This window comes from Rhinoderma darwinii, chromosome 2 (genome assembly GCF_050947455.1).
Source record: "Rhinoderma darwinii isolate aRhiDar2 chromosome 2, aRhiDar2.hap1, whole genome shotgun sequence".
NCBI lineage: Eukaryota > Metazoa > Chordata > Amphibia > Anura > Rhinodermatidae > Rhinoderma > Rhinoderma darwinii.
Window position 1 is genome coordinate 202106774 of NC_134688.1, and position 27629 is coordinate 202134402.

Genomic DNA, 27629 nt, shown 5'->3' on the forward strand with positions numbered 1-27629 from the left:
TTTATGTACTGACCTTGGTTATGGGGCTGTATTTATGTACTGTGCTTTATTCTGCTGCTGTATATATGTAGTGAGCTTGGTTCTAGTGTTATATATATGTACTGAGCTTGGTCCTGGTGTTGTATATATGTACTGAGCTTAGTTCTGGTGTTGTTTTTATGTACTTTGCTTGGTTTTGGTGCTGTATATATGTAGTGAGCTTGGTTCTACTGTTGTATGTATGTGCTGAGCTTAGTTCTGGTGTTTTATTTATGTACTGAGCTTGGTTCTGGTGTTGTATATATGTACTGAGCTTTCATCTGGGGCTGAATATATGTACTGAGCTTTGTTCTAAGGCTGTAAATATGTACTGAGCTTGGTTCAGGGGCTGTATTTATGTAGTGAGCTTGGTCCTTGAACTGTTTTTATGTACTGCGCTTTGTTCTGGTGCTGTATATATGTACTGAGCTTGGTTCTGGGTCTGTATTTGTGTAATGAGTTCGGTTCTGGGGCTGTATATTTATGTACTGAGCTTGGTTCTGGGGCTGTATATTTATGTACTGAGCTTGGTACTGGGGCTTTGTATATGTACTGAGCTTGGTTCTGGGCCTGTGTATATGTACTTAGCTTGGTTCTAGGGCTATTTATATGTACTGATCTTTGTTCTGGAGCTGTATTTATGTACTGAGCTTGGTTCTGGAGCTGTATTTATGTACTGACCTTAGTTCTGGGCTGTATTTATGTACTGAGCTTAATTCTGGTGCTGTATTTATGTACTGAGCTTCGTTCTGGGGCTGTATTTATTTACTGAGCTTTGTTTTGGTGCTGTATATATGTACTGAGCTATGTTCTGGAGCTGTATTTGTGATGTGGTCTTCTATCTGCTGTTGTATTTATGTACTGAGCTTGGTTCTGGTGTTGTAGTTATGTACTGATTTTAGTTTTGGGGCTTTATATATATATATATATATATATATATATATATATATATATATATATATTTATGTACTGAGCTTGGTTCTGGGGCTGTATATATTTACCTTATCTTAAGGTAAAATTAGATTGTAAATCTACTTTCACCTTAAGATAAGGTAAATATATACATACAGTAAAAAGTAAACTCCCAAAAAAATGGAGGAACCCCAATTTTTTCCAATTCACCCATTATATGGTACTTTAAATGGTGCCAATATAAACCCTTAACTCCTCCCGCAAAAAAATAATCCTACACACACTACTTGATTGAGGTAAAAATAAAAAACTTATGGCTCTAGGAAGGCGGCAAGTGAAAATGAACAAAACAAAAATGGTTTGGAATTTAAGGGGTTAAACAACAGAGACTGGTTCTTTATATTTACGCACTGCAGATTTTTTTTTCTCCGTAAAGCACTAACAATTTGAAGCACCTGACCTCTTTAGTATTATGCTTTCTCTCTTCTGTATGGTTCATTTTGCTTTTACTGTGAATTCAAAACCGTGCCAGATCTGTGGCCGCCTAAACTGAAATCTGCAAATATATGATACAATGTCTTCATATTTCGCTTTGTGAGCTGCCCGGGGGCCCATGGTGCCATAAATCCCCCCCTGATTCTCTTCAAATATATTTAATGGAAAGCAAATCATATGTGTATAGTAACTGGGCACAGCAAGGTTTTCCACAACATTTAACTAACCTACACATTTTAGCATAACACAGCAGAACAAAATATTGACATAAAGCAATAAATTGAGAGTAATGTGAGGAGGTCTAGTGTGAGTGACAGTAGACTAAGTAATACGTCAGTGAATACAAAGCTAATTTTTGACATTTAAAAAAAATGAAAAGATAATGTGAGGTGACATGCAGAATAGAATACATTTCTGCACACTCTTACTGATACATTGTTCAAAAATGGAAACGCAAACACTCATGTCAAGCAATTTATGAAGTGGTTACCATGTAAGAAGAATCCGAGGCATAATACTATAATCTCACTCTCCTGATTTTTATTGTACTAGAAGGATAAACCAACAATGTATCAATATACAGTCAATTACAATATTATGATAAGCTCATGAAATGTCACCTTGTTATATGTATGAGCTTCTCAGTACTACTACATTGCATAACCATGTGTTTTCAGCTTTGTATTTCCAAGTTTACATTACTATTTTCTGCTGTCTTGGTAAAAAAAATATAAAATAAACATTGTTATCTATATTAAAATAATAAATATTAAAATATGTAACCTAAGTAAGATGTTGAGCTCATGCATACACAACCCCCAGTATTTACAGAAGAACCTTCCATCCTTTGTGCCTGTAGTTACCATAGTGTCTCTATTTAATCCCTCTAGTAGTTACAGCAGTACCGTTTCCCTCTGCCAATGCCTTCCCTCCTCCCCATAGTAATGTTTTCCCTCCCTTTTCCATATACTCCCCTTTAACATGTTCCTGAGATGTGCCCTATAATGACAGGAAACGACATCCCTATCTGACACTGTGTGCTCTCTGCCTGGTAGTAGTAGTAGTAGTAGTAGTAGTAGTCGTAGTAGTAGTGGTAGTAGTGGTAGTAGTGGTAGTAGTAGTAGTTGTAGTGGTAGTAGTAGTGGTGGTAGTAGTGGTAGTAGTAGTAGTAGTAGTAGTAGTAGTAGTAGTAGTGGTAGTGGTAGTAGTGGTAGTAGTAGTGGTAGTAGTGGTAGTAGTAGTGGTGGTAGTAGTGGTAGTAGTGGTAGTGGTAGTAGTAGTTAGTAGTAGTAGTAGTAGTAGCAGTAGTAATAGTAGTCATGTTTCTGCTATGGGTGGAGGATTGCAGGTACCTGTCGCCCTTCAGCAGAGCTGCTAATGTGACAAATCATTCCTCCAGTGAATAAAGAGAAGACCAGCAGGAGAAGGAGGGGGAAGCAGGTCTTTGTTCCCACCTAGAATTTGGAATATTGTGCTGATGAGAGGCTGTTGTAACTACATGTGTAGTAGGGGGGGGGGGGGGGGGGAATGGGTGAGTGGATCCTGTAAGATTTTGGTGGGGAAGGGATTGGAGGATCCTGTGTGCTGGGGGAAGGAGTAATTCATGCTTTACTTAATCTGGATGAGAGGGATTTGAATGTGAGGGGAATTATAGGCTCTTTTCCGTGGTGGTGGGGGTTGTCAGGATTTCTTTTAGAAAGCCCTGTGTTATGTAGGGGTAAGTGTATGTTCACACTTGGCATTTTCTTCCTCAATAGAAGTACATATCACTAATGTGAATTGGATTTTTTTAAATCCCTCTCACATAGAGATAATTTTGATTTTGGGGTATCCTGCAGATCCGCAGCATAACTTATCAATGGAAATTCAGCAGATTTCCCCCACTTGGTTTTTGGCTTTAGGCTGGGTTCACACGACCTATTTTCAGACGTAAACGAGGCGTATTATGCCTCGTTTTACGTCTGAAAATAGGGCTCCAATACGTTGGCAAACATCTGCCCATTCATTTTGAATGGGTTTGCCGACGTACTGTGCAGACGACCTGTCATTTACGCGTCGTCGTTTGACAGCTGTCAAACGACGACGCGTAAAAATACAGCCTCGTCAAAAGAAGTGCAGGACACTTTTTTAACGTTTTTGGAGCTGTTTTCTCATAGACTCCAATGAAAACAGCTCCAAAAACGGACGTAAAAAACGCCGCGAAGACGGGGCGAAAAACGCAGCGAAAAACGCGAGTTGCTCAAAAAACGTCTGAAAATCAGGGGCTGTTTTCCCTTGAAAACAGCTCTGTATTTTCAGACGTTTTTGGTCACTACGTGTGCACATACCCTGAGGGTATGTTCACACGAGGGCGTCCGTAACGGCTGAAATTACGGGGATGTTTCAGCCTGAAAACATCCCCGTAATTTCAGCCGTAACGGCATGTGCAGGCGCTTGAACGCCGCGTCAATTACGGACGTAATTGGCGCTGCTATTCATTGAAGTCAATGAATAACGGCTCCAATTACGGCCAAAGAAGTGACAGGTCACTTCTTTGACGCGGGCGTCTATTTACGCGCCGTCATTTGACAGCGGCGCGTAAATTACGCCTCGTGTGAACAGACAAACGTCTGCCCATTGCTTTCAATGGGCAGATGTTTGTCAGCGCTATTGAGGCGCTATTTTCGGACGTAATTCGGGGCAAAAACGCCCGAATTACGTCCGTAAATAGGCCGTGTGAACATACCCTCATTATTAAGCAGTGTGCAAGGAATACTTTTTTCTTTTTGGCGTGTCTCTGACTTTTGCTATGGGGCCCTATATCCCTGGCCCTACTGCCCTATGCCCACAAAGAGTGATTGATAACTCTCCCTATGCAAACTATCGGGAACCATAGGGGACCTGAAGAGCCGTTTTAAAAATAATTTCACTGACACTTGTATCTTGGGCCAAGATCATACATTAGGCAAGTGGCACTACAGTCAGCATTGTTATATTGTGCTGGTGCAAAGCCCAGATTGACTGTGGAATTATTGCTTCTTTCTTTTCACCAATGTCATTTACTGTTTGGATGGTTCATATGGTTTTATGATCAATGATTTGTGAACTGTTAACACAACAATTTAATTTATATCATGTCATTGAAGTGTTTTAACAATTTTGAAAGGACTTTCACTTCTGCAGGGTCTGGACAGGAATAGTGGGAAACTGGTCTAGAACCTTAAGGTAAATGCATGTAAGATAATGTTTATTTATGTCAGTGTCTATGTATTTATTTATTTATTTGAACCCTGTATGGTGGCATTATTAGAAGTCTGTATGTTGATATTAGTATGTTGGTACTAATCAGATACTACACTATTTAGATACTACAAGACTCTCCAGACACAGCTTTAATAATAACTGAAATACTTGAATGTGGCTGTTCAGCTGAAAAAGATTGTTGATCCCTAATACAGAATCTAACGTTCACTTTGTTTGCTGGAAGCTTGTGGCTATGAAGTAAGCCTATATTTAACCCCGATGAGTCAGGACACCATGTAGCAGTAAAGCTGCAAATAGTAGTACTTATTTATGCTCTGATAGCACCTTTCAGAAATCGACTTTCTTCTCCATCTGATGTTTATTTAAATATCTCGCCATGAAGGAATACGCTATCGGAGCATTAGTGTTTATATTATGTTCAAATAGCTGCATAGAATAGAAATTACGTGTGCTCAGCTTTTATTCTCAGATGTCACAGAAACAAAAAGGAATCCCTTGTTTTGCATCTACAATCTCTCAAGTAATAGGGTATGTTCACACGGCCTATTTACGGACGTAAATCGGGCGTTTTTGCCCCGAATTACGCCCAAAAATAGCGCCTCAATAGCGCTGACAAACATCTGCCCATTGAAAGCAATGGGCAGACGTTTGTCTGTTCACACGAGGCGTATATTTACGCGCCGCTGTCAAATGACGGCGCGTAAATAGACGCCCGCGTAGAAGAAGTGACCTGTCACTTCTTTGGCCGTAATTGGAGCCGCTATTCATTGACTCCAATGAATAGCAGCGCTAATTACGGCCGTAATTGACGCGGCGTTCAAGCGCCTGCACATGCCGGTACGGCTGAAATTACGGGGATGTTTTCATTCTGAAACATCCCCGTAATTTCAGCCGTTACGGACCCCCGCCGTGTGAACATACCCATATTATGTGAAGAAGGCATCAGGAGCTGGAGAAACCTCTGGCAGTTAGCCTCTGTGGATACCGTAGGTCTGTATTAGCTTTATAGATGTGGAAATTTCAATTTTCCCCCTACATCTTTGCAAAACTATTCAAAATCTGCTAAGTTGCGTAAGTAAAAAGGTATTTTTAAGCTGCTTGGCAAATTCACCAATACATTGAGGTCTGGACACTGATCCTGCCACACATGTGAGTGATAAGGCTAATCACTAACTTCAGCAGTCATTTGCTGTACACTCTGGCATCGATGAGGCAACTAGCAGAGGCACGTTATTTCTACTGGCATATAAACAAACTCTAACAGGGTACCATGGGATCATCTGGACTGGAGCGGAGGGGGATTTAACAAGTGGGCAATGTGTTTTTTTCTTATTTTATTACATATTCTGTTGACAGATTTTATTTTTATTCACGAGACAAGCCCTTTAAGAAATGGAAGCAAATCATTTTTGAAGATGTTGCACATGTATAGTCAGTCCAGGATATGAACAAAATGAAAAAATATCACCTGAACATTTATCTTACAAACTATGTAAATCTGAAAGATATAAAATATACAAACCTGCCTAGTACTGTTCTCCAGCTTCTGCACAAGATTATCCCACCTCTTAGCAAAGTCATCTAACCTTGCATCATGTTTCTGAGATACTGCAGTATTTTTCAAGGAGGAAAGGAGATCCTGATTTAGAGAGTACAGAGTTTCCATTGTCTTCTTTTTAATTTCTAGTTCTCCTTTCAAAATCTGTTAAAAGTAACGGATTCCATTATTCATTACAGAAATATACATTTGAGTATTTCTTTTTCGAAATGTATTTGGAAATATTTCTTTCATTTTAGGAATGTAATCCTGAGTAGAGCCATATTTCTCAATAGATTTTGCAGCTACCAGGGGATTTGAAAGAATCCAGTAGCCTCTTGCTTTAATCCTACAGGAGATAGCCTGTATGACACTTATTTTCTATAGTTAGCGCTCTTTGACCTTGTTACTTATTGTGAAGTTGAGCTTCCTATATCAGGTACTGAATTGTAGATAACAGTGAAAACAAGAGGCTGTACTTGCTAGACTTACATGAGAAAAAGCAAAATTGAGCATTTCTAGTTAGACACTACTTTAAGTAAATAAACAATGTCTGAATTGACGATACTTTATCATACACATGCATTCCCTTAAAATAAATTAACAGTATACAGTTTGATGAACACTTTTTGCGACTGGCATGCAGAAAACTATTATGTGGATTTGTTCATTAGGGTCCTTGAATGTTCTTAACTATGATGACTCTCAGCATTTGAACCTAATTGAAATCCCTCTGGAAAATCACCATAAAGGGTATATTCCTACTGTAACACCATTTTTTAAATTTTTTTTATTAATAGATTCAAACTTCAGTGATGAATTATCTTTACGGTGGTCAGAGCTCCATATTTCTGACACAGAGTTCATAATCCCCTGCGTAGACATTTAAGAAATCACATTCTGGTTTCCTGCAGTTGCCACTAGAGGGAGCTTAGGAGCTTGCTGCATACTGTCTGTTCATGGAACTCAATTATAAAACCATATACAGTAAGCTCCCTTTAGTGATGTTTGCAGGTAGCCAGAATGTTATGCGTTAAATCTATGTCTATGCAGGGGGTTTGAATCCCTCTATCAGAACAATAGCGCTCCAATTATCATGAAAATATATTAAGAAATTAATGATAACAAAATATTGGACCTAAAAACTACATATTGTTTGAAGACATTTAGCTGTTAGTAGTGCTGCGGAAGCATCACTGAAGACAGCTAATGTTTAATTAAGCTGGACAATTATTATTGTTTTAGCTTAAAGAGTAACTACACTTTCAGAAAACTTTTGATATGTCATAGGGACATATCATAAGTTTTGATCAGTGGGGGTCTGGGCGCTGAGACCCCCAACATCGCTGAAATGAAGGTACAGAAGCGCTCAGGTGAGTGTGCTGCACCTTCATCAATGATCAGCTCTCCTCGTCTCCCTGTAGAAGGGGTCACATAGAATGTCTTTGAGCCCGTCTTTAGACTAATGAGGAGCGCCGATCACAGCCAAAGGTACTTTAGAAATGAATTTAAAGAGTAGATTTAGTCTAGCTGAGATTTGCTACCTGTCACTATTAAATGTTGTCAATGTTTTCTGTCTTCTTAGCAACAAACTATAAATTATCAGCTAATTAGTGTTTACTGCAACTTTAAAAAGTGACAGTTTGTAGTCTACTACTAAAAAAACAATGAGAAACAATTGAAATTTGTTTTAACTTCTTAAGGACAGGGACAATTTTGGCCTTAAGGACTAGAACCATTTTTAAATTTATTTTTTCCTCTTTGAATCACGGCGTTCATAACTTTTTTATTTTTTGTTCGACATAGCTGTATAAGACTTTATTTTTGAGGGACGAACTGTACTTTATGTAGGTTCCATTTTTTTGGTGCATTAACATTTATCATTTAATTTATATAAATTTTTGATTTTGGCAGAAAAAACAGCAGTTCCGCTGCAGATTTTATTTATGTTTTTTCTTTTTGCAGCATACACAAATCATCAAAAAATTATGCTATTTATTTCTTGTGCAGGTAGTTATGGTCTTGATGATACCAAATATGTGTATATTATTTTATGTTTTAAGACATATTCAATAAAGTTTATTTATAGTAAAAAAAAATGACATTTGCGTGTATTTTTCTACATTTTTTTATTTTAACAATCCTTTTTTTAATTTATTTTTTTTAACCCCATAGGGGGATTGAATATTTATTTTTATTTTTAAACTTTAATGTACTAGCATATGGATAATAGTAAACAGGCAGTTGTTAGGGGATACCTACGTATGCCCCACCAAAATATGGTCAGAAAGCCCTAGGGTCCTTTAATGGACCCTGAACTGTCTGCCCATGAAAGGTATGTGCCTCGATCGTGTCACAGGGATTCCCTGCCTTCATCTGTCTATTTAGATGCTGCAATCAGCTTTCATTGCAGCATTCCAGAGGTTAATGGCGGATCAGGGCTGTGCCTGTGTATTACATCCGTTGTCCTGATCCTGATAACATGGGCACACGTGAAATGGGATAAAAAAATAAACTGAAAAAACAATGATAAAAATATTTTTTTCCTCTAATGACATCGCAAAAACAAATAACATAGCTTACACAGTAAAAATATGATTTTGGCCACATAAAAAAAGGCCCCTTTTAGCCATATTAACGAAAAAAAAAAAAAGTTATGGCTGCTAAAAGGCAAAAAGGAAAAAACAAAACAATTTAGCTGGTCAATAAGGGCTTTATAGGCCTGGTCATTAAGGGGGTTAAATATTGCTCAAGAGCAACATGAATGTGCAGTGAAAATAGACACATAATAGTGTGTGCAAATGATAATACTAATATGCACAGAAAGTCAGGCCCTATGCACACGACCGTAGTATTCGTCCGTAATTGCAGGCCGTAATTGCAGTCCGCAATTACGGACTCATTAGTTTCTATTGACCATGGACACCTTCCCGTATGTTTACGGGAAGGTGTCTGGGCCATAGAAAGTGAATGTGAAAATGCGGGTGACTGTCCGCGGCCGTCAGTGGCCGGCCATGTCCGCAAACACAGGCAGTGATTACAGGCATGGCCGTGTGCATGAGGCCTTACATAGTATATGGGAATGACATAAACCATTTTATGTAACAGTTTGAAGTATATTGAGACATTGTCAATGTTATAAAATAGACTAAATAAATAGAAAAAATAAATGAGAATTATTTATATCCTTTTAAGAGCCTGAAGTGAAAAGATAAAACAGACACATACTGCTAATTTCCTAAGGTTAGCAAGCATTTCATTTTGATCCTTCAAATCTGTGGTGTGGATGATGTTCACAGCCTCTTCCTTTTCTGTGAGCCAGGCATCAAAACGACACTAAAATATAATAGGAAATAAGTATTTTAATATATGGACCAGCATGTATAAAAAGATTTAATCTGTAAAAGGTTTACAAAACTTTCTAAATGTATACTGTTAAGATGCGTATGGCAGCAAAGTCTTCTGAAGTTACTTTACAGCCTTATGTAATGCAACACGATGCATCTTCATTGAACAGTTAGAGTCACACAGCTCATACCAATGGGGTTTTGCTTGAGCAATAATACTAATTATTAGCAAGTTGCTGTGTTGCTTTAGAAATGCTGTCACCCCAGCAATTCTTTTTATGAGCCGTAGATATGAGGGTTCAGTCACACGAGGCAGATTTTGTTACAGAAATTTCTGCAACTGAAAATCAGTTCCATTCATCTGAATGGAACTTGCAGAAATCTATCCACCTGCTGCAGAAACAATCTCTTTCAGATGGATGGAACTGATTTTCTGTCACACACATTCCTGCCTAAAAATCTGCCTCGTGTGACAGTACCCTGAAATTGAACCTACAATACTGGAGTTGGTTTAGGGATTACTGATATAAATTATATAAAATTAAAGTTAAAGTGGCTAAAGGCCATATCACCAAAGGTCATATCACCAACACAGCTCTGACTCCTCGAGGCATAGACTCCACAAGACCTCTCAAAGGTGTCCTGTGGTAATTGGTTCCAAGACGATAGTTGCGAGGTAGGGTTTCCATGGATCAGATATGGTTTTCGAGCACATCCCACAGATACTCAGTCGAATTGAGACATGGGGAATTTGGAAGCCAAGTCAATACCTTTGACATGTTCCTCAATTCCTGAACAATTTTTGCAGTGTGACGGCGCATTATCCTGCTGAAAAGGACCACTGTCATAAGGGAATACCATCACCATAAAGAGGTGTAGTCAGAGATGGGCTTTGGGATGTGCGACCTGTGAGACTGTAAAGGGTGCATCAATCATTTAGTAAGATAGGGTGCTGCTGACAGAATGCTGCAGTGCCAGAAAGCAGACTGTCAGGGAAAATAATGGACAAGTGCCAGTTACTCTCCCTGACAGCCTGTTCTGTGTGCTTCTGTGCGCTGCCACGCTACCTTTGCAGCTTTCTGACTCCTCCTCTGATCGTCCCTCTTACATCCTGCGGTTTCCTTCCCCTCGAGCGGGACGCTGCTTCTCCAGGCTGCGCACCTTGTCCTCTCATGCAAGACGTCACCACCCCCCTGTGGCCCATGGCCACATGCTCTCTGAACCATGCTATTGATTGCTGGCTGATGCTGGCTGCCCGTTAATAAGCAGAATAGATGATTGAAGTGGAGTTTTGGGAGGTGAGTATTCATTTTATTAGTTTTTGGGATAATTTGTTAGAACTTACTTAGGGGTCCTAATAACTATGTGGGGCATTAAGTTACATAGTTACAAAGTTGATAAGATCGAAAAAAGACACAGGTCCATCAAGTCCAATTTATAATCCTACCATGTTTATTCAGAAGAAGGAGAAAACACCCCATGAGGTGAATGTCAATTGCCTCATTAGGGGAAAATTCCTCCCCGACTCCAAATATGGCAATCAGAATAAATCCCTGGATCAGTGTCCCATCTCCAGAATCTAGTACTCCTAACCGGTAATATTATATATTTTTAAGAAAGACATACAAGGCCCTTCTTGAACTTGTTCAAACAATCAACCATCACAACATCCTATGGCAGAGAGTTCCATAGTCTCACCATTCTCACAGTAATGAATCCTGAAACCTTTTTTCCTCTAGATGTAGAGGATGCCCCCTTGTGCTTGTTGCAGGCCTAGGTTAAATATGATCATTAGAAAGAGATCTGTACTTATATATTTGTACATTGCAATTAGATCGACCCTAAGCCGTCTTTTTTTCTAAACTGAATAGCCCGAAGTTTGATAACCCTTCTTGGTACTGCAATACACCCATTCCCTTAGTTACCTTGGTGGCCCTTCTTTGCGCCTGTTCTAGTTCAGCCATGTCTTTCTATAACACAGGTGCCCAAGATTGTACATAATATTCCATATGTGGTCTGACTAATGACCTGTATAAAGGCAAAACTATGTTCTTATCATGAGCATCTATGCCTCTTTTGATGCATCCCATGATTTTATTTGACTTGGCAGAAGCTGCCTGGCATTGGCTGCTAAAGTTAAATTTACTGTCCACCAATTTCCCCAAGTCTATTTCAGTGGCAGCTTTACAGAGTCTTTAACCATTTAATGCATAATTGTAACATTTGTTTCCTTGGTCCAAGTTCATAACCTTAAATTTATCCACATTAAACTTGATTTGCCTTTTCTCTGCCCAAATCTTCAGCTTCCCAAAATCCCTCTGTAGTATTATATTATCCGCCTCTGTGCTGATTACTTTACAGAGCTTAGCGTCATCTGCAAATACTGACATTATACTCTGTAAACCGTCTACAAGGTCCTTAATAAACACATTAAAAAGAAGAGGGCCCAATACTGATATTTGTAAACCCAATTACACATATTTTCCCCAGTACCAGCATTTTCATTTTATATACAAACCTTTTATGCAACATATTATAAAACGTCTATGAAAAGTCTAAATACACCACATTCACATTCTTACCCAGGTCCAGTCTAGAACGTACTTTCTCATAGAAGCTGATAAGATAAGTTTGACGGGACCGATCCCTCATAAACCCATGCTGATGCTGCATTAACAGTTTATTTTCATTGAGATACTTCAGGATAGTATCTCTTATAAAATCATCAAATATTTTACCCACAATGGAGATTAAACTTACAGGCCTATAGTTTTCAGGCTCATTTTTTGACCCTCTTTTGAATATTTGCACCACATTTTCTATGCACTAGTCGTGTGGAACAGACCCTGTCATGATAGAATCCTTAAATATTAGAAATAAGGGTTTGTCTTTCACAGTACTTAATTCCTGCATAACATGGGGGTGTATGCCATCCGAACCCAGTGATTTGTCTATTTTAGTATTTTTAAGGCGGCGCTGCACTTTCTGCTGGGTTACGCAGGTGACACTTAATGGAGAATTTACTTCATCTCTAATCATTTCATCTTTTAATTGGATTTCCTGTGTAAATACAGGAGAGAAGAAGGCGTATAATCGATTGGACTTTTTTTCATCCTCCTCCACTATTACACCCAGATTATTTCTGAGATGGCCAACATTTTCAGTTTTATGTTTCTTATTATTTATGTTTGTGAAAAATATTTCTGGCCTCTCTTTCAATTTTTGATGCCTTTATTTTTCTTTTGCGCAACTATTTTTTGTCTTTATAATTATTTAATGCCTCAACACTATCTACTTGCTTTAGTAGTTTGAACGCTTTCTTTTTATAATTTATTGCCGCCATAATGTTTTATGTAACCAAATCGGTTACGGTCTATTTCTAGTTTCTTTATTCCCATAAAGTATATATTTTTCACAGGACCTTTTTAAGAGGCTTTTAAAAATGTCCCATTTAGTTTGTGTGCCTTTATTTTTGAGGATAGTTTATGCCATTAAGGTCATCCTTCAGCCAATGAAACGGTAGTTTAGTGTTTTTTTTTAGCTCCCCTACTAAAAATCCTATTAACCCCTTGAGTACCCAGCTCATTTTGGCCTTGAGGACCAGACCCATTTTTTCAAATCTGAGATGTGTCACTTTATGTGGTAATAACTCTGGAATGCTTTTACCTATCCAATTGATTCTGAGATTGTTTTCTCGTGACATATTGTACTTTATGTTAGTGAAAAAATTTGGTCGATAAATTCATTGCTTATTTGTGAAAAACACGAAAATTTTGAGAAAATTTGAAGAAATTATGATTTTCCCAATTTTAAATGTATCTGCTTGTAAGGCCTCATTTACACGAGCGTAATATACGCGCGTGCGACGCGCGTGCTTTTCACGCGTGTCGTACGCACCTATATTACTCTATGGGGCAGTGCAGACGATGCGTGAATTTTGCGCAGCGCGAGTGCGTTGCGTAAAACTCACGACATGTACTATAATCGTGCGTTTTTCGCGCATCACGCACCCATTGAAGTCAATGGGTGCGTTAAAACCACGCATGCCGCACGGAAGCACTTTCGTGCGAACTGCGTGATTCGCGCAAGAGCTGTCAAAAGGATGAATGTAAACAGAAAAGCACCACGTGCTTTTCTGTTTACAAACATCCAAACGGAGTGTCAAATTAGAGATGAGCGCGCCGAACTTCACCGGTTTCGGCCGAACTCGTTTTGACCGAACCCGGCAAAAAATGTTCGGGTACGCGACGTCAGGAGACAGTCACTGCCCACGGTGCTGAAAGAGTTAAACAGGTTCAGCACCCTGGACAGTGACTTCCGATCACAATATACATGTACGTGTAAGAAAAAACAGAAGTTCGGACTTACCGATAACTCCCGGCTCCTTCCTCCAGTCCGACCTCCCGGGATGACAATTCAGTCCAAGTGACAGCTGCAGCCAATCACAGGCCAAGCACAGGCTGCAGCCAATCACAGGCTGCAGCGGTCTCATGGACTGCCGCGTCATCCTGGGAGGTGGGGCCGGATGACAAGAGAGGGACGCGTCGCCAAGGCAACGGCCGGGAGACCGGACTGAAGGAAGCAGGCAGTTCATGGTAAGTGTGAACGTCTTGTTTTTTATTCACAGGTTGGTGTCTATTGTGATCTGAACTCACTGTCGAGGGTGCTGAAAGAGTTACTGTCGATCAGTTAGCTCTTTCAGCACCTTGGACAGTGACGGGTGTCGACTAGCCTCATCTCTATGATGGCGGCTGCGCGAAAATCACGCAGCCGCGCATCATACACGGATGACACACGGAGCTGTCAAGTGCCTTTTGCGCACGCAAAATGCAGCGTTTTTTGCGCGCGCAAAACGCACACGCTCGTGTAAATCAGGCCTAAAACAGATAGTAATACCACACAAAATAGTTACTAATTAACATTTCCCATATGTCTACTTTATGTTTGCATCGTTTTTTGAACATCCTTTTATTTTTCTACGACGTTACAAGGCTTAGAACTTTAGCAGCAATTTCTCATATTTTTAAGAAAATTTCAAAAAGCTATTTTTTTCAGGGACGAGTTCAGTTCTGAAGTGGTTTTGAGTGCCCTATATATTAGAAACCCCCATAAAACACCCCATTTTGAAAACTGCACCCCTCAAAGTATCCAAAACTGCATTCAGAAAGTGTTTCAACCCTTTAGGCATTTTACAGGAATTTAAGGAAAGCAGAGCTGACATTTTCAAATTTCATTTTTTTTACTAAATTCATAGGTAATAAATTTGTTTCTGTACCACAGAAGGTTTTACCTGAGAAACGCATCTCAATTTTTATTGCCCAGGTTCTGCAGTTTTTAGAAATATCCCACATGTGGCCCTAGCGTGCTAATGGACTGAAACACAGGCCTCAGAAGCAAAGGAGCACCTCGTGGATTTTGGGACCTCCTTTTTTCAGAATATATTTTAGGCACCATGTCAGGTTTGAAGAGGTCTTGTGGTGCCTAAACAGTGGAAACCTCCAAAAGTGACCCCCATTTTTTAAACTATACCCCTCAGGGAATTTATCTAGGGGTATAGTTAGCATTTTGACAACACAGGTATATTGCTATATTTATTGGAGTTAGTCTGTGAAAATGAAAATCTACCCACGGCAGGGCTCAGAAGGGACGGAGCACCATTTGGATTTTGCAGCTCAGATTTTGCTGAATTGGTTTCTGGGGGCCATGTCGTATTTGCAGAGCCCCTGAAGTACCAGTACAGTAGAAATTCCCCAGGTGTGATCCCAATTTGGAGACTATACCCCTGAAAGAATAAAATTAGAGGTGTAGCGAGCATTTTGAGCCCTCAGGTGTTTTATAGATTTTATTAGAATTGGTCCGTGAAAATGAAAAAAATTTTTTTTTCCAATAACCTGTAGATTTAGCTCATAATTTTTCATTTCCACAAGGAATACAGGAGAAAAGACACCACAAAATGTGTTACACAATTTATCCTGAGTAGGGAAATACCCCATATGTGGTTGTAAACGGCTATTTGGACATACGGCAAGGGTCTAAACGGAAAAAGTTCAATTTCGCTTTTGGAGTGGAGATTTTACAAAATTTGTTTTTGACACCATGTTGCATTGCGCTGAGGTACCAGTACAGTGAAAACTCCCGAGAAGTGACCCCATTTAGGAAACTACACCCCTCAAGGAATTAATCTAGAAGCATAGTGAGCATTTTAACCCCCAAAGGTTTTGCAGAAATTAGTGCACAGTGGATGTTGCAGATTGAAAATTGCAATTTTCCACAGATATGCTATTTCAGTGGCCAATGTGTTGGGCCCAGCTTGTACCACTGGAGACATACGCCCCATAAATTGTTAAGCGGTTCTCCAGAGTACGCTAATACCCCATGTGTGGTCATAAACTGCTATTTTGGCTCACTGCCAGGCCCAGAAGGAGCGCCATTTGGCTTTTGGAGCGCAGATTTTTCTTGGTAGTAGTTTTGCTTAGTGTTTTACTGGTGTTTCAGTTTATAATGTGGGGGCATATGTAAGCTGGGCGGAGTGCATCAGGGTATATGTTAGCTGGGTGGAGTGTATCAGGGTATATGTAATCTGTGCGGAGTACATCAGGGTATATGTAAGCTGTGTAGAGTACATCAGGGTATATGTAAGCTGGGCGGAGTACATCAGGGTATATGTAAGCTGGGCAGAGTTCATCAGGGTATATGTTAGCTGGGCGGAGTGTATCAGGATATATGTAAACTGTGCAGAGTACATCAGGGTATATGTAGGCTGGGCGGAGTACATCAGGGTATATGTAAGCTAGGCGGAGTACATCAGGGTATATATAAACTATGTGGAGTACATCAGGGTATATGTAAGCTGGGCGGAGTGCAACAGGTCATAATAGGATGATGTAATAATGGGGCGAATGAATAATAAAATTAATTATCCATGGATAGTGACGTACGCTTTGAACCAATTCTTTATGCACAGGCCGGATTATTGGGTGTAGGAGTCGCACTTCTAAAGGGTGTCTGTGGTGTTGTACAAAATATCCGCACTCCAGCATTGTCTAATCTTTGACTTCTTCACTAGCCCCATATGTAGCACAGACCCCCAAATGTCATAGTTTCCACTGCATTTACAGGGTCTACCAGTGGGGGCTGCAAATGATGACATGGGGTTTTAGGTGAAGAACTGCTGCACATATGAATTAGTTTGGGCCGTCGTTTTGCATTATTGCGTTCCAAGAGACATAACTTTTTATTTTTCCGTTGACAAGCTGTGTGATTGCTTGATTTTCATAGGATGAGCTGTCGTTTTTATTAGTATTATTTTGGGGTACATGCGATAATTTGATCAGTTTTTATTCCATTTTTTGTGAGGTGAGGAGACCAAAAAAAATAAATTCTTTCACTGTTTTTTTTATAAATTTTTAACGGCGTTCTCTATGCAGTATAAACAACATGTTTACTTTATTCTGCGGTTCGATACGATTATGGCAATACCAAATTTATATAGTTTTTATATGTTTTACTACCTTTACCAAATAAAAACACTTTTTTCTAAATAAAATGTTTTAGTGTCACCATGTCCTGAGAGCCATAACTTTTTTATTTTTTTGTCGACGGAGCTTTGTGAGGCCTTGTTTTTTTGCGTGACACACTGTAGTTTTATTGGTACCATGTTTGGCTACGCGCTACTTTTTGATCACTTTTTATTCCATTTTTTTAGAGACAATGTGACCAAAAAAGGAAATTCTGCCTTTGTTTTTTATTGTATTTTTTTTACGGTGTTCACCGTGCGGGATAAATAATATGATATTATTTTAGGTCAGGCCAATACGAAAGCGGCGATACCTATTATGTCTAGTTTTTGTCTTTTTAAAAAAAAAAATCTAATTATAAAGGGCTTCATCAGGGAAACAAGGCGATTATTGTTTTTATTACGTAAAACTTTTATTTATTTATCGAAAACTTTTTTTTAACTTTTTTTCACTTTTTTTTTTACACTTACTAGGGGACTGGAAGATCTGATCTTCTGATCCCCTGTACAATACACTGCACTACTTCTGTATGTACTTGTGTAGTGCAGTGTATTGTAACTGTCACTTTACAACTGACAGTTTAGCCTATTAGGTCCTGCTTTGGGCAGGACCTAATAGGCTCCCGTACCTGGCAACCAGGAAGCCGTTGCTAGGCTTCCTAGTTGCCATTGCAACCATCAGAACCCTGCGATTTTTCGCGGGGGGGGGGTGGGGCAATGGGGTGCAGAGGGAGCCCCCTCCCTCTGTATCAATCATTTAAATGCCGCTGTCGCTATTGACAGTGACATTTAAGGGGTTAAACTACAGCAATCGGAGAGGACAGTGATCGCTGTAGTTGCAGTGGGATGTCGGCTGTATATTACAGCCGATGAAGATGGAGCGAGCACAGCTCCTGTGCCTGCTTCATCCTCAGGGCGTTACTATACGGCCATTTTCGGGAAGGGGTTAATAAAAATAGTGTTTTTTTTTTACACAGCTTTCTCTGATCTCCTCACGGATCTCACAGAAATGAGGAGATCAGAGAAAGTGACAGGAGCTTTCTCCTGTAGACGACGTCACAGACGGCTGTGATTGGTCAGTCTTCAGAGACTGACCAATCACAGCAATCGCCGGCATTGGGGACTGCTAATTGGTCCCCAGGCCGGTAACAGAGACGGTTAGCTGTCAATGACAGCTGCCGCCGCTGTTATGTCACTATGTGATTTCACATAGTGACAGTTTATTCCTTCTCAGCAATAGTACGGCGAAGGTCCGCTGCAATGAGCGGCCTGCGATGTACTATTGCGGAGAAGGTACGCAAGGGGTTAATGGATGCATGAAAACTAATGTTGTGGTCACTATTACCTAGGTGACCCACAGCTGTATTTTTGATATCCTGTACATTTTATTGGTTAAAATTAAGTCTAGATGTGCCCTTCCTCTTGTTGGGTCCTGCACCAGTTGTAAAAGGCAGTTGTCTCTTATTTTTGTGAAAAACCTGTTTCCTTTGTTGAACCAGTAGGTCTCTGTTTCCCAATTAATATCAGGGTAGTTTAAAGTCCCCCATAATAATTACTTCATTATGACTGCTGCCTCATCTATTTGCTTTATTAGTTGATTTTCTTCTTCTAACATTATACTTGGAGACTTATAACAAACCCTTTTCAGTATTTTATTATTCTTTCTCCCTCCCCTGATATCCACCTGTAGGAATGCCACATGATAATTTCCCTCATAGACATAATCCCGCAGGATGGGCTTTAGGCTGGATTTTACATATAAGCAAACCCCTCCCTCATTCTTTTTAGTACGATCATTTCTAAACAGACTGTAACCCCTTTATATTAACAGCCCAGTCATAATGATCATCCAGCCATGTCTCACTTATCCCCACTATGTCACAATACTCTTCCAGAATTACCAACTCTAATTCCTCAATCTTGTTATTGAGGCTTCTGGCATTAGTATACATGAACTTTAGATGTTTATCTGTATCACTTTTCTTCTAATTCCTAATAACTTTTCTAACTCATTCTTCTATTCCACCCCCATGTTCATTTCTTAGCCCCAGCTCACTAGCTACGCTGTCCTACCCTCCTATACAGTAATTGCCCCTCCCCATTCCCTAGTTTAAACACTCCTACAACCTACTAGCCATCTTTTCCGCTTTTACTAAGTAGGGGGTACTATAATCATGTGGAGGGCACTAAGGGGCACTTTTACTACGTAGGGGAAGTAAGGAGGCATCAATAAATATAGAAGCAGTAAGTGGGCATTATTACTGTGTAGGAGCATTAAGGTGCACTGCATACCAGGAACACCCTACAAGACTTGCCATTTTGGAGATGCTCTGACCCACCACAATTCAGGGTGGTCTTATCAAAGAGATGGGTTGTTTTTTTGTGAGGTTTCACTATATTTATTCTGCAGACAAATCAGTTAACCTGGTTTTCATCATCTACATCAATATATCAGTCATTGTAGTAGACATTGTGCAAATACTAACCTGTTCTTCTGCAAACCGCTGCCATTTTAGAAGAATTTCTTGTAAAAGAATCCACCTGTCTTCTGTCCATCTGCAAATTGTAGCCCAACGGTCTCCCAAATGCTGAAAATAAGACATCCATTATTTAAAATAGATTTACATATGATAATATACAAGACAAGGAAGTATCTCCCAGAGCTAACAGAAAAAAATACTGTATGGATCTACTGCCCTTTACTCCACATAGTGGAATTGCATGATGTTTGTAGTTTGCAACTTGATAAAGTTGCTAGTGATTCGGAGAGCTCCACCACATTACAGTGTCAGCTAATTCTGTGGGATCATGCTATAGATGACTGAAGTCACTGTGCGCACTGGCAAAGTCATTTTTTATCAATACATTGAGATAATGTTTATCCACTATTTGTATTCTTCAGTGGCTGCTTTTTAGCTGTGCTTTGGTAGGGAAAAGCTATAACCTTCTACTTTACCCCTTCCCGATTTTCAATTTCATTTTTTCCTCCCCACCTTCCAAAAGCCATAACTTTTTTATTTTTCCGTCTATATAGTCCTATGAGGACTTGATTTTTGCAGGACGATTTGTAGTTTTTCATGGCACTATCTATTGTACCATATAATGTACTAGGAAACAGGAGAAAAATTATTTGCATGGTAGAAAATTAAAAAGCAGCGATTCCTCCATAGTTTTTTCTGCTTTGTTTTTACGGAATTCACTGTGCAATTAAAGAGACTCTGTCACCACATTTTAAGTGCCCTATCTCCTACATAAGGAGATGGATTCTATAATGTATGTGACAGCAGTGCTTTTTATTTAAAAAAAAAGATCTGTTTTCACCACTTTATTAGTGATTTTAGATTTATGCTAATGAGTTGCTTAATGCCCAAGTGGGCGTGTTTTTACTTTAGACCAAGTGAGCGTTGTACAGAGGAGTGTATGATGCTGACCATCCTTTTTGATCGCTATGTGCTGTCCTATACTAACACATTAACAATACTGAAGTGTTTAGACAGTGAATAGACATTCCACGGGATGTCTATTCACAATCTCTGCACTTTGTTACTGTTTCTATCGTAGTTACAGCAGAGGAAGCCTAATCTCGCTGTAACCTGTCATTTACTGTGTAATCTCGCGGGATTACGCTTTGCTCTGCTGTAACTACCACATAAACAGTAACGAACTGCACAGATAGTGAATAGACATTCCGTGGAATGTCTATTCACTGTCTTAACACTTCAGTATTGTTAATGTGTTAGTATAAGACAGCACATAAGGATCTAGCAGGATCCCTATGCGCGGAGTAAATTAATGGAGAGAAGTGCATGACGCTGATTGGTCAGCGTCATACACTCCTCTGTACAACGCCCACTTGGTCTAAAGTAAAGATACGTCCACTTGGGCATTAAGCAACTAATTAGCATAAAGCTAAAATCGCTAATAAAGTGGTGAAAACAGATAGTTTTATTAAATAAAAAGCACTGCTGTCACCTACATTATAGCGCCAATCTCCTTATGTAGGAGATAGGGCACTTATAATGTGGTGACAGAGCCTCTTTAAAACAACATGTTAACTTTATTCTGTGAGTCAATACGATTGAGTGAATTTTGTGAGTCAATACATAGTGAACCCGCTCCATACGATGTGGGTGTCTGCTGTATGTTACAGCCGACACTTCAGAGTAACTCGTTCAATAGCGACCGCAGCGTTTAAATCATTAGAAAGAGGGGGGTGAACCCCTCCAACAGCTCATTGCGCCCCCCGCAACGCAATCACTTAATAGAAGCCTGTCAGAATCACAATATACTGTAATACATTAGTATTGCAGTATATAGTGAAAGTGATCTAACGAAAAAATATTAAAAGTTAATAAAAAAACCTTTTCCCATTTCCCCCCTAAAGAATAGTAAAGAAATAAACATAATTGGTATCGCCGCATCGGTAAAAGTCTGAACTATTACAATATATCATTATTTAACCCGCACGGTGTACGGAGTAAAAAAAAAATGTAAATGCCAGAATCGCTATTTTTTGGTCAGATCATCTCCCACAAAATATGAAATAAAAAGTGATCGAACCGTCGGATGTACCCCAAAATGGTATCATTAAAAAATACAGCTTATCCCGCAAAGAATATGTCCTCATACCACTTAATCGACGGAAAAATAAAAAAGTTATGGCTCTCAGGATTTGGCGACAAAATAAATTAAATTTTTTACACTTAGGTTTTTACTTGTAAAAGTAGTAAAATATAGAAAAAACTATATATAATTGGTATCACCATAATCATATTGACCCACGGAATAAAGTTAACATGTTGTTTATATTGCACAGTGAATTCCGTAAAAACAAAGCGCAAAAAACAATGAAGGAATTGCTGGTTTTTTTCCCATTTCCTAGTACATTAAATGGCACAATAAATGGTGCTACAAAAAACGACAACACGTCCTGCAAATATTAAACCCTCATAGGACTATATCGATGCAAAAATAAAAAAAGTTATGGCTTTTGGAAGGTGGGGAGGAAAAAGCGAAAATTAAAATCTGAAAAATGGCTGCGGCGGGAAGGGGCTAATTATGTTTTTTTAATTATTTTTTACAATGCTTTATGGAAAAATGGGAAAAGTTTTTTTTTATTTTTAATAGTTTATGTAACTGATTTTTTATTTTTTTTATTAGTCCCCCTAGGGGACTTGAGCCAGCAATCGTTGGATTGCTTGCACTATATACTGAAATACTAATGTAAGCCCTGAATAGGAGCACAAGATGGCAGACCAGGGGGCCTTCATCAGGCCCCCAGGCTGCCATAGCAACCATTGGCACCCTGCAATCGCATCATGGTGGGGCCGATGAGGTGATTGAGGAGGTCACCCCCTCTTTCTAACGATTTAAACGCTGCAGTTGCTATTGACCATGACATTTAATGGGTTAAACGAGTGAGTATACATCACATGTCGGGAAGGGGTTAAACTGGCTACAGTTCCTACAGGGACTTAAAACCCTCCTTCTGTATCATAATTTGCTCTTGTTGCTGGTCTTCCTCTCTCTGATGCTTTATACTGCAGTTCTGCTGTTCCGTATAAGTACAGACCCAGCACATTCTTACCAGAAAGACAAAGCATAAATGGAGTTTCCATGATAATACAGCAAGGCGGACACAGACAACTGAGGGTCCCTGTGCAAGAACTGTATATGGGCCCCTTGCTCTCCAATATCTCATCATAAATCACCCCCATATGTCTCTCTAGCAATCCATCAGTAATTGTTAGCCATAAAATTATTAAGCTCAGGAATTTACATTCAATCTACGTAATGGACAGAAGAAGACTGCTTTATGGTGACAGTGGGCTCCCTAACTCACTGGGCCTGTGTGCAGCTGCACAGGCTGCACCAATGGTATGTCCGCCCCTGCAACATGGAGATATACATAAACTACAAGCAACTAAGGTTGGTAACATATATTTTTTAGGTCAAATGAGTTTCAGTGGAGAATTGTAGATCTTAGATTAAAAATAATGAATTAAAGATAGCAGCAAGAAATGTGTATAGATATGAGATAGAATGTAAGGCAAGAATATGTACACGTGTGGATTCCGAATGGAAAATATATAAATAGATAACCGAGTTTACTGTCTAATTCAATCTGAATAAATTCAGCGCAAATTGCAAGTACTCCGTTTGCCCTGTCTGACTCTTTGATGTCTTCTAGGAATGTATCCAAGTTGGATACAGTCTTAGAAGACATCAGAAAGCCAAACAGGGTAATCGGGGCACTTGCGATTCCACCCTTAAAAAAAACCATTACCATACTCGCCTCCCCAGGTCTCGTGCAGCGGCGCATCCCTGTGATTGGCTGCAGCGGTCACATGGGACAAAAATACTTCATCTCAGGAGCCTGCCAGGGATGCATCACATCAGCAGTCACATGGGACAAAACAATGTCATCTCAGGGTGCCGGCAGGGACACATCACTATGGGAGACCAGAGGAGTATGGTTTTTTTTGTTTTTATTTCCTCTTCTGCCCTTTTCCTTTTTATAGTCTGTAAAATGGTGGCCGTCAGCCATCATATTCTTGATTTGTGTTCTGCAAACCCAAAAAGTTTCGGATTTCACTGAATCCAAAACTTTTAGCAATTTCGGACAGAATTCGATTAGTTTAGAATTCATTTGCTCATCTCTATAGAGTATAATTGTGAAATGCACAGAAAGTCTTTACATGCCGAATAAAATTGTTGTCTACAGGAAAAAATTGGCCAGACACTGTTAACACTATTATTTTTCATTTTTATTTCTGAAAGAGGAATTATTTTTTGAAAAAAAATAGACGTATTGAACAGAGCATCTATATTGCTCCGCTTCTGTAATACAAGTTGTGTTGTAAAGTTATCAACATACCGCATGGGGTTTATGAGAAGCAAAAAACCTTCTTCCAGAAACAGCGCCACTCTTGTCCATGGGCTGTGTTGGTATAACAGCTCAGCCCTATTTAATTAAATGGGACTGAGCTGCACTACTAAACACAGCATATGTACAAGATTGGAGCTGTTTCCCAAAGAAAGCAGCAATGTTTTCAAATTTCATACAATTTTTAAATGTGATTTTCCTGGACAGAGATAAGGTATTTTAGGCAACCCCACCGATCGGCTGTTTTAAAATGGTTGCTGTGCTAGTTTGAGCGCTACTTCCCCTTTATTCCCTTTACTCCTCAATACTGTCAAACACCAACACTCTTGTTGCTTTAATTCACAGTATTACAGCCTTATTTTATTCAAGTCAAAGTATTGAGCGTGGTACTGTAATAGGAAGCCATCAATGCAACAAGTCAGTTCATTAAATTTGTTCCCTCCAAGATATTCTACGATCAACTCTAAGTGGTACTAATGCAAAGCTGAAGCATTTAAAAAACACAGCAACTCAGCCAGAAAGTGTCAGACGACGTAAAGTTATAGAGTAGAGTCGCATAGTGCATAAAAGTCACCAGCGTGCTGCTGACTCAATAACTGCAGAGTTCCAAACCTCCTCAGGCATAAACATATGCACAAAATTTGTGCATCGGGAGATTCATGGAATGGGTTTCCATGGGCGAGTATTCAAGTCTTACATGACCAAGCACAATGCCAACCATTGGATGGAGTGGTGTAAAGCACGCCGCCACTAGTCTGTGGAGCAGCGGAAACGTGTTCTGTGGAGTGACTAATCGCGTTTCTCTATCTGACGAGTCTGGGTTTGGTGAATGCCAGGAGAACGTTACCTGCCTGACTGCATTGTGCCAATTGTAAAGTTTGGTGGAGGAGGGATAATGTTGTGAGGTTGCTTTTCATCGGCTGGCCTTGGCCCCTAAGTTTTAGTGAAGGGAAATCCTAATACTTCCGCATACCAAGACATTTTGGGTAATTGTATGCTTATAACTTTGTGGGAACCATATTCAGGAAGGCCCTTTTTTGTTCCAGCATGACTGTGCCCAAGTGCACAAAGCAAGGTCCATAAAGGAATGGTTGGGTGAGTTTTGCGGAAGAACTTCACTGGCCTGCACCTTAACCCCATCAAACACCTTTGGGATGAATTACAACACAACTCCATATTAAGGCCTATGGATTTAGAATGGGATGTCATAAAAGCTCCTTTAGGTGTAGTGTGTAGGTTTCCTAATACTTTTGATCATATAGTGTATTTTATTGCTTTAAAGGGTAACTAAAGTTTAAAAATTTTTTTACATGTCACAGTGACATGTCAGAAGTTTTGATCGGTGGGGTCCGAGCACTGAGACCCCTACCGCTTCTGCCAGTTTGTTTTAGTGATCGCTGGGGGTCTCATTGTTCGGATACCACTGACTATAACTTCTGACATGTCACTATAATGTTTTTTGAAAGTTCAGTTACCATTTAAGAAGCAGGGTTGTTTACAATCATTTTCCACCATCCTCATTGTACAGTAGTTAAGCATAGCAAAATCCTATAATACTAAAACAACACAAAATAATAAAGGTAAAAGTTTGCAATAAGAAGTTTGCACTTTATGCACAAAAATGTTCCAAAGTATTTTAAACTCTTGTTTTATCTGTTACTGAGTAGAAAACTAGGCATTTGGGATCACCCACAAATTTATAATCACACAAGATTATTAAAACGTGCACACTTTCCAGGACCACATAGAAAGCTTCCAAGGGTGAGTTTATTAATAAAACCGAGCAAACAAATTAAATATAATTTCACAATCTCCTGAAATGATGAGCTATTAATAGCCATGCCTAATAAAGTTAACTTTCATTTTGATAATTTTATTTATGATAGTAGACACTACTCGATATTTTCCTATATTAAAGGGACATGCAACATAGAAATAAAATAAAAGACAAAAAATGGCCCACAGCATTCCTTGTGCATACTCTCGAAACAAATAATCTTGTAAATATATGGCAGAAAAAAATGGATGCCTCTTGGAATATATAGGCACTTGTAGACATATGTAGACATTTACTTTTTTCCTTTTGAATTGGAATTTGGGACATGACTGTTCTACTGTATGTTATCTTAATTGTTTATTTTTACTCTTAAAGTTCTTTTGAATAACTGTACAGTATATTGGTTGTTCTGGTACTTCAGTATTCAACCCTTTGGTGAAATCCCACGTACAGTTACGTCAGATGTGCGCCATCACAATATGGCGTGAGCTGAGCCCACACCGTTCCTGGTTAGTGCTGACTTTAAAGGCCGGGATCGAAGACGTCTCTGATCCTGGCCTCTCAACCCGTCAGATGCCGTGATCAATAGTGACCGCTTTATCTGCGTGGTTAGACAGAGGGAGGTCGGATCCCTCGGTCCCACAATTTGCCCATCCCACAACAAAATCTTGCGGAGGGTTGATTGGATGCCATGGCAGCCAGAGGCCTATTTAAGGACACCAGGTCTGCCATCGGTGCCCTATTATTAAGCCTTGCCAGAGGCAAAGGCAATATGCTGCAATACATAATTATTGCATGAGTGCTCTAACAATCGAATGGTAAAGTCCTCAAGGGAGATTGAAATATTTAAGAAAATGTTCCCATTTTTCCGAAAAAAATTATGTAAGCAATAACAAAAAGTAGACATAATTGGTATTGCCACATTCGTAAATATCTTACAAATGTAAATATAATATTATTTAACACGTTGGCTGAATACCATAGCAAATAAAAAATTCACAATGCATGCATTGTAGTCGTATGTACACCAAAATGGTATCAATGAAAATTAACTTGCCCCACAAAAAAACATGCCATCATACCACTCAATCGATGGAAAAATATAAAAGTTATGGCTTCCAGAATATGGTGACACAATACATATATATATATATATATATATATACAGTATATACAATTATTTTTTATCAAATATTTTTTTCTTTGTAAAAGTAGTACATCATATAAAAAAGTATATAGATTTGGAATTGCCGTAATCGTATTGACCTGCAGAACAAAGTTAATATGTTGTTTTTGCCATTACACTCCACCAAAAATTTTGTTCCCAGTACGTTATATGCTACATTAAATGCTACTATTAAAACTACCACTTGTTCTGCAAAAACAAGGTCTCATATTACTATGTCGAGGGAAAATTATAAAACTTACGGCTCATGGAATGCAACGATTGAAGAATGAAAATGTCAAAAACAAAAATTTGTCGTCTCCAAGGGATCAAAAACATTAACCATTACGTTGAAAATGTATAGCTGAGTTAGTAATGTAGTATAACACACAGTGACTATTCTTAGTGTGCTTATTGTAACTTGAAAGCAATGCCTTCTTTTATAATGTTTATGCCATTTTATATAATTATGACAAAAACTGGCATAATTGCATTGATAAATATCAAATAGTTGGGCTACTTTCAGATGGTGTAAACACTGCAGAGTTTACGAGCAAATTTTCTGTGTGGAAATTTTGCAATATTTACACAAGAGAAATTGCCATGCTGCAGATTCAAAATCCGCCCACAGGTCAATTTGGGCATTGATTTTATGATGATTTTTTCTGCAGCGTTTGGATAAAAAAATTTCAAATGTACCATAATGCTACTGTAATACGCTGAAGAATTTCCG

General features: G+C 39.1%; 1 protein-coding gene across 7 annotated transcripts in view; it reads right to left on the reverse strand.

Annotated features, from left to right (window-relative positions):
• The window catches only part of DMD (dystrophin), a 2416993-nt gene that overhangs the window by 1502803 nt on the left and 886561 nt on the right, over positions 1-27629 (reverse strand). For 5 of the 7 annotated variants that reach the window (XM_075852736.1, XM_075852738.1, XM_075852735.1 and 2 more), the window contains exons 1-2: positions 9434-9535; positions 6191-6370 (exon numbers count right to left, since the gene is read on the reverse strand). In XM_075852736.1, the coding sequence (XP_075708851.1) occupies positions 6191-6370; positions 9434-9460 (207 nt within the window). In that variant the 5' untranslated portion in view covers positions 9461-9535. Of the gene's footprint in view, positions 1-6190; positions 6371-9433; positions 9542-19554; positions 19657-27629 lie in introns of those variants that run through there. The other 2 variants (XM_075852742.1, XM_075852740.1) reach the window with 2 other exon arrangements.